Source organism: Mastomys coucha, unplaced genomic scaffold (assembly GCF_008632895.1).
Source record: "Mastomys coucha isolate ucsf_1 unplaced genomic scaffold, UCSF_Mcou_1 pScaffold5, whole genome shotgun sequence".
In the NCBI taxonomy this organism is placed as follows: Eukaryota; Metazoa; Chordata; class Mammalia; order Rodentia; family Muridae; genus Mastomys; species Mastomys coucha.
This window is the reverse complement of record NW_022196911.1, coordinates 72920945-72936050: the sequence shown is the minus strand read 5'-3', so window position 1 is coordinate 72936050 and position 15106 is coordinate 72920945. Positions and strand designations below refer to the sequence as shown.

Here is a 15106-nt window from a genome sequence, read left to right as displayed (position 1 = left end):
GGGAGCATTTCAAAAGTACAAATTCTTGGGTTTCACTCAGATTGGAATCACTCAGATTCCAATTTAGTTTTATTTGGGTAAGTACTGTTATTAAATTATTTTAAAAGGTCGCTACGCTATTCTAATGTGGATCTTACTAAGCTAAATAATTCTAATTTCACAAATATACTTTGTATTTAAAATTATTACAAATCCTATTTTCTCAAACATGCCACCCAAAAAACTATAAAAGAAAGCAAAATTATTTCTCAGAATTATTTTTCTGTGCTAAAATAGCTGAACTACTACATCTTACAACTTATACTGAAACAAATTCAAATATTTGCAACAGCAGAAGCAGTTTCCTATCATTATAGTCATTTGGATCACAATCCATCCAAAGCAGAAAGTAGGAATATAGTTGATGCTCAAACTCTTTTAGCTGCAGTACTTTTTATCCCTAGTCTGATTATAAGTCCCAATGAGTGATCACCTGTGCACTGGAAGTGAAGCAGAAACCATCCAGATAACCCTGAATGCTGACAGGACAGCTCTTCCATTTGAAACTCATAGTAAAAAATTTCCTTATGAATTAATTTTTCTTTTCCCCTTTTCATATTTATGTGTCTTGGCTAGTGAAATTGTTTCCAAAAAAGTCTAAAACAGAAATAAAAGTACACATATGCCTTAGTGTTCTATTGCTTTGAAGAGATGCTTAGTACCAGAGACTAGGGTACTGCTTTGAAGAGATGCTTAGTACCAGAGACTGAGGTACTGCTTTGAAGAGATGCTTAGTACCAGAGACTGGGGTACTGCTTTGAAGAGATGCTTAGTACCAGAGACTGGGGTACTGCTTTGAAGAGATGCTTAATACCAGAGACTAGGGTACTGCTTTGATAGGACTGACTGTGCTTTTCTCTGAAGGAATGTGGACCTGGGGACTTTGGATTAGGAAAGCAGTGGAATGTTTTAAGAAGGGCTTAATGGGCCATCCTAGTAGAAGCATGGAAGACAGTGGTTCTGAGGGAGATTTGAATTTGGGGATCCAGCTCAAGGGGTTTCAGAAAAGAATATTAGTATGTGGCCTAAAAGACCATTCTTGTGATATTTTAGTGAAGAATTGTGGCTGCATTCTGCCCTTGTTCCCCCGCTACCCCCAATCTGCCTGAGGCTAACTGAAGAGTTATGGATCAACACCAGACAGCCTAGTAATTGACTATGTGGCTTGGTTATTAGCAGATCTATAATGAAAAGGAACAAGCCAAGCAAGAAAAAAATACAAAATGTACAGTTTGAGGAGAAACGGAGCACCAGGAATTTTAATGGAGTCAAGTCCAGCTCTCAAAGAGATTAAAAAGTTTAAGGAAAAAGCTGATGCTAAGTGAAATAAAGGGAGTGGGTGACCTCAGGGTAAGACCCCATAGAGCTAAGCTTCCACCTTGTGAAAGGAAATAAAGAAAAGTTTAGGGCCAGGTGTGGTGATGCATGCATGCCTTTAAATCCAGTACTAGGAGGCAGAGAGGCTGGTGATCTCTGAGTTTGAGGCCAGACTGGTTTACAGATTGAGATTCAGAATAGCCAAGATTCATGACAGCCAAGTTTAGGCAGAGAAGGAAACCAGGAAAACAGAAAGCTGCTGAAAGGGTTTTTGAACAAGAGGGCCATGTTCCAGCCCCAGAAGAATTTGGCAAATTTGGCTTAGTGGTTCTGGCTTTAGAGCCAAGGATATAAGAAAGGGATTATGGAATCTCTCTCTCTCTAAGGACAACCACTGAGGCCAGCCAGGCATGTGGCAGAGAGCCACAGTGTCCACTGTGTGAAACTGTGAAGGTGACGCCTGGATTGCCTTGGAGACCCCAAGATTCTGGAGATATCAGAGTTGTGAGATACCTGCCGAGGAAAGCAGCTAAAAAGGAGTAGAAGCAGTCCAAAAGAAAGAAGTGTGTTACAGTCAACAAAGATGAAAGGATAAGGGAATCTCTAGGAAGTCTCAGAGACCTGGCCTGGGGAGGCTCCCAGGAGTCAAAGCTGGTGACCTTAGCCAAGATGCCCAACAGTGAGTAAGGTCATGGAACCTGAAGAGGCAACTTCCGGTAGCCAGGCAGGACCCCCAGTGGAGGGATAGAGACACCAACCATCCACAAAACTTTTGACTCAAAATTTGTCCTGTTTAAATGAAATTCAGGGACAAAGATGAAGCAAAGGCTGAAGGAATGGCCAACCATTAATAGGCTCAACATGAGACCCATCCCATGGGCAAGCACCAGTCGGACACTATTATGCAGACAGGAACCTAGCATAACTGTTCTCTAAGAGGCTCTACCTAGCAGCTGAATGAAACAGATGCAGATTCCCTTGGTCAAATATTGGACAGAAGTTGGGGGCTCTTACAGAAGAGTTGGGGGAAGGATTGAAGGCCCTGAAGGGCATAGGAACTCATGTGGGTCTCCCAACAACTCGGGTGGGGGGTGTCACTAAAGCTGTAGCCTGACTGTGAAATCTGTTCCCCGACAGGTCTGCCTTGTTTGGCCTCAGTGGGAGATGGTGCTAGTAATCCTACAGAGACTTGATGCACCAGGGGGAATGGGGGAAGCACCCTCTCAGAGGAGAAGGGGAGGAGGATGGGTAGAGGAATACTGGGAAGGAGGAAGTGTTTGGATGTACATAAATACATTAGTAATAAACAAAAAAGGTGAAAGGAGTTGGAGATCTGAAGAGCTCTGACATCAAGACATGGAGATGCAGAGTCTGGAGTTTGTCCATCTGGTTTTCAGTCTCGCTTTGGTCCAGGATTTCCTCACTGTGCTCCCTTTCCTCCACTGTGAAATGGAAGTGTATATTCTGTGCCATTGTATGTTGGAAGTATGTGTTCTGCCTTTTCATTTGGATTTTACAGGGGGTTATAAATAAGTGATTGCTATGACTATGAGAGACTTTGAACTGTGAATTGTGATGGACTATGGGGACTTCTGAAGTTGAACTAAATGCATTTTGTATTATGGTATGGCTGCAAGCCTATGGGGCCAGGGAATGAAATTTGGTGGTTTGAATGGAAATGGCGCCCAAAGGCTCATAGAGAGTGGCACTATCGGGAGGTATGGCTTTATTAGAGCAGATGTGGCCTTGTTGGAGGCAGTGTCTCTAGGAGGGGCTTTGAGGTTTCCAATGCTCAAGCTAGGCCCAGTGCTTCCTTCTTTCCCTGCTGATCCCAGCGTAGAACCTTTACAGCACTAAGTCTGTCTGTGTGCTGCCATGCTGGCTCCCGGCCATAACTAACGGACTCAACCTCAAAACTAACTTGTCAATTGATTATACACTCTCTAAGAACAGATGCTGTATTTTATGTCCACTCCACATAGCTCTTTACCCAGTACCCTTACACGTAAGAGTCAATCAATGATTGCTGAATGAATGAGTGTATCTAGCCAAAGTTCACACTATTATTACTCCAAGATTACAGATAGGTTTTCAGTGATTGGCTTTATCATCTATTCTTCCTTTTTACATGAGTATTTCCACTTCAAATACTTATCAAGATCCCATATCACTTCCTTTGAAGAAAGTTAAATAATGGGGATTTCAATGTTTGCTCTACAAATAACACCGCCCCGTGCTAACTCTTCAGATTACTGATACTCTGCATGCTTGAATGTGCAGTACTTAGAACTGAACCAGAACTTTGTGCATACTAAGCAAGCATCCTGCCATTGAGCTACATCTCCAGTCCAAGCCTTTAAATTAGAAAGGACCTCTTCAAATTTCCTTTGATATTAGAGTAGTAATTAAAGGCAGAAAGAGGTAGAAGGTTGAAAACAAACCGATCCAATGCCTTTAAACAAAGATAAAGAAGCATGATCCTCAGGTAGTCAGTGGGTGGGGTTGTGTACAAAGCAAGTATGGCGGTGCATGCTTGTGGTCTGAGCACTCTGAAGATTAAAGGCAAAAGGATCAGAATTTCAAAATCATCATTGGCTGCACAGTGAGTCTGAGATCAGCCTTGGATACATGAGAACCTGCCTCAAAAATCAAAACAAAAAACAGAACAATAACAACAAATTTTCAGTCAACTTGCCATTTGTGTATGTGTGTGTGTTTACCAGCCTGTGTATGGAGTTCAGAGAATGACTTTGAGGAGTTGGTTCTCTCCTTTCACTATGGAGCATAGGGATCAAACCGAGGCTATCAGGCCTACATGGCAAAGTTGAACCTGACATTTCAAATGAATAAAAACTCTGGCTATAAATGCTTGCCAGTATCTTCAGGACTAGGGAAGTGAAAGCAGGAAGATTACAAGCTTGAGGCCAGCTTAGGCTACATGGCAAGTTTTGGGGTAGACTGAGTGACCTAGAGAAATACTACTGGGAGTGGAGGTAGGGGACAGCTACAAGCAGGAAGAAAGAAAGGAAAAGAAATCCAGAGTTGCCTGTGACTAAAAATACCTAAATAATTTTTGCAAGGATGAAGAACTACTAACGTCACCCTTTTTCAACATGCTTTAATATTTTTGTATAGATTCCCATAGACTAATATCTCTCTGAGAGAAGTCAGCCTAAACAATAAGGCAGTATAAGTTCAGAGGATTTCATCACACACTGAACAAAATCTCGTAGGATACTATACAGAAGCCTGGTACATAATCTATCAATGACTCTGCTCTCTGGTAATGAGCTCACTGATAGCTGTCAGCTGAAATGTGATGTCAGTGCTGTCCGTGCTTATCACAAAACACTGAACAATCTTACAACCTTTCCACACTCAGTCTGTCATCTGCAAATGTTGGTGATAAAAGAGTGTTTGTGTAGATTCATCAGTTAATGTGTGTAAGCATTAGGGAAATGAGCACCACTAGAGCTATTTATGAGTCACAATAATTGAATCTGTGGCATTCCAGACTCTTCATCAAGATGGAATGAAGTCCAAACAGGTGAGGCAATATAATTAGGTCCTAAAATTGTAGCATGGAGATAAAGGGTAAGGAGGCTGAAATGTATACCTGAGAAGCAACACCAAGACATGTTTCCATGAGTGCTAGGACCACAATAAGCATCTGAGACATGTAGAACTCAGCTATGTGGCCTAATTTTAGCCACAGATACGTGTTAGAAGAAACAAAATTTAATGAAAGAAGGGTATCAGTCAAAATCAACTCAAAGAATGCTGTAATTTAGCATATTATACTAAATATAATTTTTCAAAACTTATTAAGTAGGGCTCACTGTAGAGCCTAGACACAGAACAAATCTCTCAGCGAGAAAACTGTTTCTAAACTTCAAGTTATCGTGGGTCACCCATAAGATGGTAGTTGGAGCTGGTTTCACAAGAGCAGCCCAGTCTCCTATAAATATGACAATCACAAAATATGCCTAAATAAAATCTTTTCTCCCAGCACCATTCCAAATCTGCACAAGCTTCAAGACAAAGACAAGCATAACTAAAAGCACCAGGACTTAGAGGGGTGAGGAAAGGTGTCTTTGGTTACAGGAGACACAGAGCACAGAGACTAAGGATTATTTTTAAGACAGATACTCAAAGGACAGTTCATTCATCTTCCCTAGTTACCACTCTTGTATTCAATTCATTCTCCTCAAGATAATTCTAGAACCCATTCAAGGTATAATAATCTGTGTGAGCATATGTAGGTGCTACTGGGAAAGAAGAAAACTGACCATTACAACTACATGCAAGAGGGTCTGCAGAGATGGCTACAAAGGAACTCTGGGTTCAGTTCACAGCACCCACACTGCAGCTCACAACCATCTGTAACTCTAGTTCCAGGGATCGGACACCCTCTTCTGACCTTTTTCAGATGCCAGGCATGCTCACAGTGCAAATACATACATTATTTGGGGGGGGGGTTATTTTTGTTTTTTTCAAGATAAAGTTTCTGGGTATAGCCCTGGCTGCCCTGGAACTCTCCCTGTAGACCAGGCTGGCCTCAAACTCAGAGCTCTGCCTGCCTCTGCCTCCTGAATGCTGGGATTAAAGGTGTGTGCAACCACAGCCTGGCTAAAACATGTGTTTTTAAAATAGAAAAAAATATATGAATGAACATAGTATCAAGCTTCTCTTCAAATTCATCTTTCTACTGGTAGATTAATATAGCTCTCAGGCCTCATCAGATAAGTTTCTTTGTACAATGGATGGAGGTTAGCATAGAAACTCACAGCTGATTAAAGTTCAGAGAATTATAGTGACTATGCAGTAGTTAGCCACAAATAGACATCTGTATCACAACCGCTCTCCAAGGCTAGGGACATTTTGGAAGGGGGATGGTGTAAGAGCCAGAGGTAGGGAAGAACCAGAGCAAAACTGTCTTCTGGACATTGCAGGACCACTGCACTCATGAATTCACAGCAGCTGTAGTTGCCTACTCAAAACCCACACAATTTCGAGCCAGTCAACACTCTAGCATGGGGTGGGAAGGGTTCATAAGCCCCTATCCAGAATAGTTGATGACCTCTGAGGTAGGGAGAACACATGGCTCCTGGTAGCTTCAGCGAATAGCTCCACATCCAAAAGTAGATGGGCAGCACAAATTTGATAACAATTTCATGTGTTATCAAATTAAAAGAACAACTTACAGGACCTACTGTTCCTGCCAAGAGTGTAATAAACCTCCCTAGAAACAACAACAAAATATCCACGAGGGGAGGAAAACTAAAAACAATTATAGTTTATAGACAAGTATAGAAGGAGATTCATTCAAAGTTCCAGGATGTAACATTTTACTACTTTGATAGATATGCTTTCTTACCATGCATGTAAATATTTAAGACAGTGGTTAAAGAGTATAAATATATTGCAGTAGTTATATATACACTCATTCTGAGTCATCTACTGTCTTCCTATACTATCTGGATGAGTAAGGCCCAATAGACAAAATAATGGGCAAAAAATTAGTTGCATCAGGAGCCAATTTCATCACCTCCCAAAGATTTTAATTACCAAAGGCTGTATGTTATTTGTGTGTGTATAAAAACATATACCTACGTACATTGAAATCACTAAAGATTTCTGATTCTCCACATTCACAGCAAAGTAATGCTGCTGATTCACTGTCTTCCAAATAAGAGCTCTGTAATACAAACAAGATCATCATTTCAGAGAACCAGAAAAAGTAGCCCATATGCATGAGGAAATATGCCAACCAAAATCAGTGAATAATGTTAACTCAGGTGAGAAAGTGAAATTCTGATTAGTGGTGGCTGTTTTAAATAGAACATAGTTAGTGACTAGTGGCGTGAATAGACTGGTTAAATGACTAGAGAATTGATTAAGGAATGTTTGGTTAGCTCAAGCATTTTCTGTGGCTTCCCAATTTGGGCAATGGATGATTTTTTTTTCTTTCTGTAAGAATGGTGCTATTAACCTTTCATATTCAGAACTCTTCCCCAAACTGAAGACGGACCTCTAATTCATTATCCTCCCATCCAAAGATAAGACATTTGGTGTTGTTTAGAGATAGGATTTAGAAAGCAAGACAGAGTAAGATAGAGCCTGATTAGAGGATAAAAACACTAGCCTAGCCTCATTAGATGTCTGCTTACAAGTGTTTATCAGAGCCAAAAGGCATGCTCTACTCAAGTCCTTTGCCAGATGCCAGAAAACAATTTAAAACCCTTTCTTCCATTCTCTGGTCTCTTTTTCAGAATCTGTCTAGAAGATAAGTACAAAGAGACAAAGGAGTGAACCAACCAGCTGGTAACACAGGAAGGCTTCCCTGCGACTAACAACACAGAACGAGGACAGAAAGCTCTAACTCTGACCCATTCGATGCCTCATGCCTCCTAGGGTGACCAGGATGGAAACCAAGTTATCCTCACACAGAGCACTGATGCACATTTACCCTTATGTCATGAGACTTCTTATGAGCAGTGGTTGAACTAGTCATATGTGGTATCTACTTTATAGCTGTCTTAACTGACACTTTGTTTTTTCCAAGCAAGGATATGTTTTGACCTGCAGAATACCTGAGAGATGAACAGTTTTAAAATACAGAACACTTGGATGAGAGAATGTAAAGCAGGGAGATACTTTTCTATTAGTTACTTTGTTCCTGGTTTCCTTTTTCACTTTTCTTCTACCCTCATATTTTTGTCTACATTTGGTTTTATGATCAAGTATTTGGTTTTATGGTCAAGTATTACCAGCAATTATCCCTTTCTCTTCTTTTAGAAAATAATCACAAATAATTAAATATTAAAAATTTGTATCTGACAACTATAGTCTCTTTATTTCGTCCTTTAGTAGGGAGAAAAATAATAGTTGTTCCTTTGGCTTCTTTCTTTTTTATATCAATGTACAAAATACTCAAAAACTTCTAGGAATTCTACTGCAAAAGCTAAAGACTTAAAAAATGATTAAAGGAAGAAATAAGATAGTGATTGGACATGCTTCCAATTCTTTCAAACTCTCATGCTGCAACAAATCTGAGTAAAACTAAGCATACCAAAACTGGCCTGTCACTGCTACAAACTGAAGAGCAAAGCATATAAATCAATTAACCCAAACCACTCGCTAAGAACCTTTAGTCTTCATCTTACTCTTTTTGAATATTTACACTAACACTCTCAAATGATCCTGTAACCACATCTGCATTGCTAAGTTATTTCAGGACTTAACTATATCCTTATAATTAAAACAATTCATTAAGTTACCTATCCATTTAGATGTGCTGATAGAATTACAACATAATTGGTTCCGGGAACATGTATTTACTTGTGACCAACATATTTAGCTCTAAATTATAGTCTAAGAACCCTAAGGGAAACAAAAGACATTTTAAGTTTTTTCCTCTGCCTTCTGAGGTAACTTGACAATTCTGGTTGTTGAGCTGTTCCTGGGTACTATGTGACTTATTTCCAAGAATTCAAGAATAAATGAATGAATTTAACAGGAGCTAAAAGGCATTTACTTCTAATTTCAAATATTTTCAGCAAATTGGGAAGAAAATGTGCTTCCTTAATTTACTTCCTTCATGGGGTTTTATATATAATACTAACTCAAGATATCAGGCTCTTATCTCAACTTATCTAAGATTGATATTACAGCATTTCTCCAGTTCGCTGGGCCATTCTCTTCCACAGTATACCACTGAGCTTCACACCCAGTCCTCAAATGCCTTTTCTACTATAAAGAAGTAATAATTCTCCCTTTTCTTTTCCTTTCACTCTCCTTTGTTCCTCCCTCTTCTCCCATTCTCCCCCTTGTTTCACTTTTCTTTCCTTTTCCCTCCCTTTGTGGAATTGGGAAGGAATACTTCCTTCTTCTCTTCTTCAACAGAAATTGAGGAGAGTAAGAAATATATCCCTTGCTACTGTTAAGTCTCTTTTATTCTATTCCTTATCTTTGTTATAGGTAATGCGGTTTAAGAAGCAGAAAACATTTGACTCTTTTCTTTTCTCTCTCCATTCATCTTTCTTTCCTTCTTCCTTTTTTTCTGGTTGTTGTTCTGAATGAATATATTTCTGCTGTGCTCAAAGGAAATTAAGATTTGTATTTGTTTGTGTTTTTAGAGACAAGGTCTTAGTACTGACTGGCCTAGAACTCTGTGTAAAACAGGTAGCCTTGAACTTGAGACAATTTTTCTGCTTCTGCCTCCCAAGTACTAGATTACAGGTATGTGCCATCATACTTGAGTAAAAACTAGGATTTTTAATACACACACACACACACACACACACACACACATATGGTATCTGTGATGGTAATTCTTGTTTGCCAACTTGATTACATCTAGAATTAACTAAAGCCCCCAAATGGAGCACACACCTGTGGGCTATTTCTGCTTAGTTTGAAGTGGGAAAATCTACTTCTGGTCCAGATCTTTGGGGTAGGAAGACACACTTTTAATCCTGATCTTGAGGCAGAAAGATACATCTTTATTCCAGATGTTAAGGCAGATCTTATAGGCTTCCAGCAGAAACCTATATAAGGACATGGAAGAAAGAAGCTTTTGCTCTTTGCTTGTTTGCTCTCATCTTGCTACAAGTCCATTCTGACTGGCATTAGAACCTACTTCTTTGGGATTCCAGATAAGCTGAAGACTAGTTGAGACATCCAGTCTTGTGGAATGAACTACCGGATTCTTGGACATTCACAGGCAGGTACTATTGGATTACCTGAACTACAGCCTATAAATATAATAAATCCCATATATATGTACATGTTAATATGTGTGCATTCATACTATAAGTTCTGTTACTCTAAAGAACCCTGAGACTATCAGCTATCAAACAGTAAGATGTATCTTTATCTAAGACTAAAATCTTTGAATCATTAGATGACAAGACATTCCATACACAGGCACAACCGGATTAACAAAGTAATTTTATAGTCTGAGGATAATCCAATTGAGAAAACTATCTCTGATGTATCTACCCTCAAGTCATAAACTTAAAAACAATTATGTCAGTACGTAATGCAAGCACTGGTAAACAAAATTCAGAACATGTCAAATACTCCTTCCATTCTTATTCTCTCAGCTCCTAGCTCTCTATAATCCCATTCCCAGAAGTAATTATCATGCCAGTTTCTTAGCTACTGCCCAGAGATGGTCTGCATATACACAAGCTTTATGGGTTTAGATGTTTTTTTCTCTAAAGACACAGATGAAAGCAATTTCACCTATTTATCTTTATGTTGATATTTAGAATATCTCTCTTGAACCTTTCCATTCAGCCAGATCCTGAACTTCTTTCTCCAGAGTCTAGCCAGGCAAATGGATGGAACTAGGAAAGTTAATTGAGTGAGGTAGCCCAGATCTGGAAAGATTAATGTCTCATGTTCTCTTTCATCTGAGGTTCCTAGTTCCAAATCTTCAAATGTAAGTATCTGACCTGGAGTAACTTCAGAAACTAGGAAACTAAAAGGGGACATTGTGTAGGGCTGATAGTGGAGAAACAGCAGAGAGAAGACTAGCATGATATGAGTGATCTGAGAGGAGAAAAGGAAAATGGGTTGGGGTGCTTTAATTATGAAGATTAAATTATTATATTATTTTTAAATATTTTAATATTTTAAATATTATATTATTTTAAAATATTAAATTAATTATAGAGGTAAATACACAAGAAAGAAGATAAAATAACTATGGATATCTGGAAAATCCATAAAGAAACATACTATTATCTACTTAAAAGTACCTCGAATACATGTGAATGTATAAATATTGTCTTAGTCAGGGTTTCTATTCCTGAACAAACATCATGACCAAGAAGCAAGTTGGGGAGGAAAGTTTATTCAGCTTACACTTCCATATTGGGGTTTATCACCAAAGGAAGTCAGGAGTGGAACTAAGCATGTCAGGAAGCAGGAGCTGATGCAGAGGCCATGGAGGGATGTTACTTACTAGCTTGCTTCCCCTGGCTTGCTCAGCTTGCTTTCTTATAGAACCCAAGACTTCCAGCCCAGGGATGACCTCACCCAAAAGAGGCCCTCCCCCATTGATCACTAATTGAGAAAATGCTTACAGCTGGATCTCATGGAGGCATTTTTTTCTCAATTGAGTCTCCTTTCTCAGTGATAACTCCAGCTTGTGTCAAGTTGACACAAAACCAGCCAGTACAAATATACAGACATAAATAGTTTAAATGAAAGTTTCACATCTGGGCTAACAATGTTCCCCCACCCCCCAGAGCTATAAACTATAAACAACTATAAACAAACCCCAATGCCAGGCATGAGAAGTCCTCTTTTGGGTTGTTGGTCAGAGTCAGCCAAATAGGTCACTGCTATTGCCCGTGGTTGACTTCCAGAGGTAGAAGGAAGTACTTATTGTTGAAGATACCATATACTTCAGACACAAGGCTAAGAGGACTTGATATGATCTGAAAGCCTCCTCCCTGGAGGAGACATGTAAGCTCCCAAAGGAAGGAAGAACTGATAGCCGTACCCAGCTGTGACACCTCTGAAACACAACAGCAACCAGCATAGCATGACAACCCTAAGGGTGCAACAGTTGTCTATATACTGTGGATGTAACCAACAACTCTCTCATTTGAAGCCTCTTGAGCTCTGATGGACTTAAGATCCACTCAACAAAAGGGAAATAATGTCTAGTATTGGAAACCTAGCTAACTACCCAGGGCTAGTGAAATCATGGATCTTAGAGCGAAACCTATAGCCACTACTTTACTAAACTAGCATAATCCCTAACTACATTCTAAGTATTTATCCTTACACTCACAGAAAAGTGTAGTCCTTACCCACTATCAAGGAAACTTCTCTTTGCAACAGAGACCATTACAGAAAACTACAATCAATCAAAATGCAGTTGTGGTGCCCAGACCCAGCTGACACATCTACAAAACAACTCCTGCACTTAAGCCTTAGGGATCACACTGCAAAACAGGAGACAGGATTATAAGAGCAGAGAACAGGAAGTTTGCTCTGAGAGAGTGTCTCCTAGAAATGTCAGAAGTTACATTTAAGAAGTTTCACCAACATGGCTACCTAAATAAACATGATCTGAACAAAGATGATAGCAACAGACGTATTAATTAATATGTAAAAAGGAATGCTCAGGATGCTGCGATCTTAGATAAAGCACTATAGGCAACTGCAGGCTATTCAGAGTGGGAGAAACGGTCTTCCCTAGGGAACTGACTATCATACCAATTGACTATCCAGTATCTAATGGTCAGCCCTGAAAACGTACAGACAAGTAACATTGACTGAAAGGGTTTTATATATATATATATTTAAGAATATTCAAATATATATTCATGTGTGTGCATGTGTGTAATAGCAATTAAGAAGAGAGGCAATGAATTTGAAAGACATCAAGGAAGGGGTATGTGGGAAGGTTTGGAGGGAGAAAAGGGAAGGGGGAAATATATTATAATCTCAAAACTATGATTTATTTATGGAATGCTGAGGATTCAGTTTAGAGTGTTAGCCATGCCAGAAAAGCACCTTACTACGGAGCAAACCCCCCAGATCTCTGTTTATATTTTTAAAGTTTTGAGACAGGGTCTCACTATGTTACTCAGGCTAACCTTGAATTCAGTCTATAGCCCAGGTGCATTTTGAACCTGTGAACCCTGTCTCATCCTCCAAAGGACCTGGAATTATATAGGTGTATACCACCAGCGCAAGCTTCAAAAACATTTTATTAAACTATGCTAAAATAATGTAACATTAAATTTACTATCAAATATGTTTAATGCAATTTGCATGTGCATGCTTGCACACTCGTGTGTATGTGTGAATGGGTGTGTGTGTAATCAGATGCATGTGTGCATGGGTAGGTCAAATATTAACCACAGGTATGTATCATCAGGAACACTGTCCACCTCCTTTGAGATATGATCTCTCATTAGCCTAGAGCTCATCAATTAAACTAGACTTGATGGCCAGTGGCCCTAGGGATTCACTTGTCTCCATCTTCCCAGTACTAGGATTACAAGTATGTACCACTAAATCTGGTATGTCTACATAGATTCTGGGAACTAAATTCAAATGCCCACATAATGGACCATGCCTCCCCACCATTCCTCTGGCGAGGTCCTATCTCAACCATTATAAAGTTACAGTTCAGTAGATTCACATTGTTGGGTGACCAATCTCAACAGTTTTTCATTTTACAAAACTGAAACTATATACATTGTAAATAAATAACTCATTTCTTTCTTTCCTGAGCCTGAAAGTTACAATGAATTTGACTACTTCAGACACATGTAAATGCAATAATAGCTATACCTGGTGGCACAAACCTATAACCCCAGCTACTGCAAGGCTAAAAGACAAAAAGATTTCAAGTTTAAGGCCTGGTTGGACTTAGTGAGTAAGCTCAAAGAAAACTTAAGTCAACTTTAGTGAGACCATGACTCAAAATTAAAAGTTCTTTAAAAGGGAAAAAGATTCAATCTAGAAGGAGAAGAAAAAGAGGAATAAGAGGAGTAAGAGAAGAAGCTCTTTAGGACATAAACATATAGTGATGAGACCATGTGAAGACAGAAGGCATACATCTTCAAGCCAAAAAGGAGAAATCAACTCTGCCTACACTTACACCTAACAGCAGCCAGCACACCTCAGAAGAGTAAATACATTTCTGTTGTTTCTTGGTATGGAAGCCTCAAACATTATCACAGAGAGGAACTGTTCTCATGCTCTTTTCTAGGGCCTAATAAGAAGCTACTCAAATTCCTCAAACTTACCAAAGCTCGGTTAACTTCCATATTACATGAGTTTGAGTCAAAGACAGGATCTTTATATATAGTACAAATTAAGCTGTAATTTGCTATGGTTTCACATTCAACTCACAGCCTTTCTGCCTCAGCCTGCAAGTGCTTAGATTTATACACATGTACACCATACTTGTCTTCTCTTCTACTTTTAACAGTCCTTGTGATTGATTATATTGCTTTCCACTCTAATAATCCAGGAAAATCTCCCTATCTTAAAGCTACATTATTAATTCCCTTTAGTCAAACTGCAAATTTAATTCATCCTTTACTATATAACATAAAACACTCTCAGATTCATGGGGGATAAGGATGAAATTCTCTTTGGAGAGCTATTATTGTACCTACCACAGTAATCTTTTCTGAAGGTTTTACTAGGGGAAAACAATTATGCTTCAGAACATTATTTTTACACTGATACAACAGGAAAGACAAAATCAAGTGCATACAATAAGAAACACTATAACTTTGCATAGGTAGAGATCTAGCTTAAATGTTCAGTAGCAGCAGCAGAATATTTGAAGTTGCTCCTTTGTAGAGAGACAATGTTTACCTTATGATCCAAGGAAAGTATTTAAAGTTATCTTTATGATTAAAAGCACAGATCTTCAAGATAATTATCTGATATTAAGGATATAATCTATGGTTATTGAAGGATAATAATAGACTAAGCAAACATGAAAAAATTGAAAGTTTAAGGATGTATTGGGAAGTTATTTTATATACATATATCTATAGTTTCTTGCAAATATATCTTCTAGCTCTTATCTTACTCTACTGTAGTTCTTTCTACAGATTCTCTTTCCACTTCTAGATTGTTAGCTCCTCATATTCTCTCTCTGGGGCTAGAACAAAACAGGCATTCAGTAAATGTTCAACGAGTAAGCAGTTTAGTATGTGAGTTATTACAATTATTCTTATTGTCTAAAAACCTCAATTTA

General features: G+C 38.8%; 1 protein-coding gene across 3 annotated transcripts in view; it reads right to left on the bottom strand.

The window, feature by feature from the left end:
* The window catches only part of Ssh2 (slingshot protein phosphatase 2), a 231152-nt gene that overhangs the window by 169730 nt on the left and 46316 nt on the right, over positions 1–15106 (bottom strand). For 2 of the 3 annotated variants that reach the window (XM_031351152.1, XM_031351153.1), the window contains exon 2: positions 6974–7054. The exons of the other annotated variant lie outside the window; for it this stretch is intronic. In XM_031351152.1, the coding sequence (XP_031207012.1) occupies positions 6974–7054 (81 nt within the window). The remainder of the gene's footprint in view (positions 1–6973; positions 7055–15106) is intronic. 3 annotated transcript variants of the gene reach the window in all.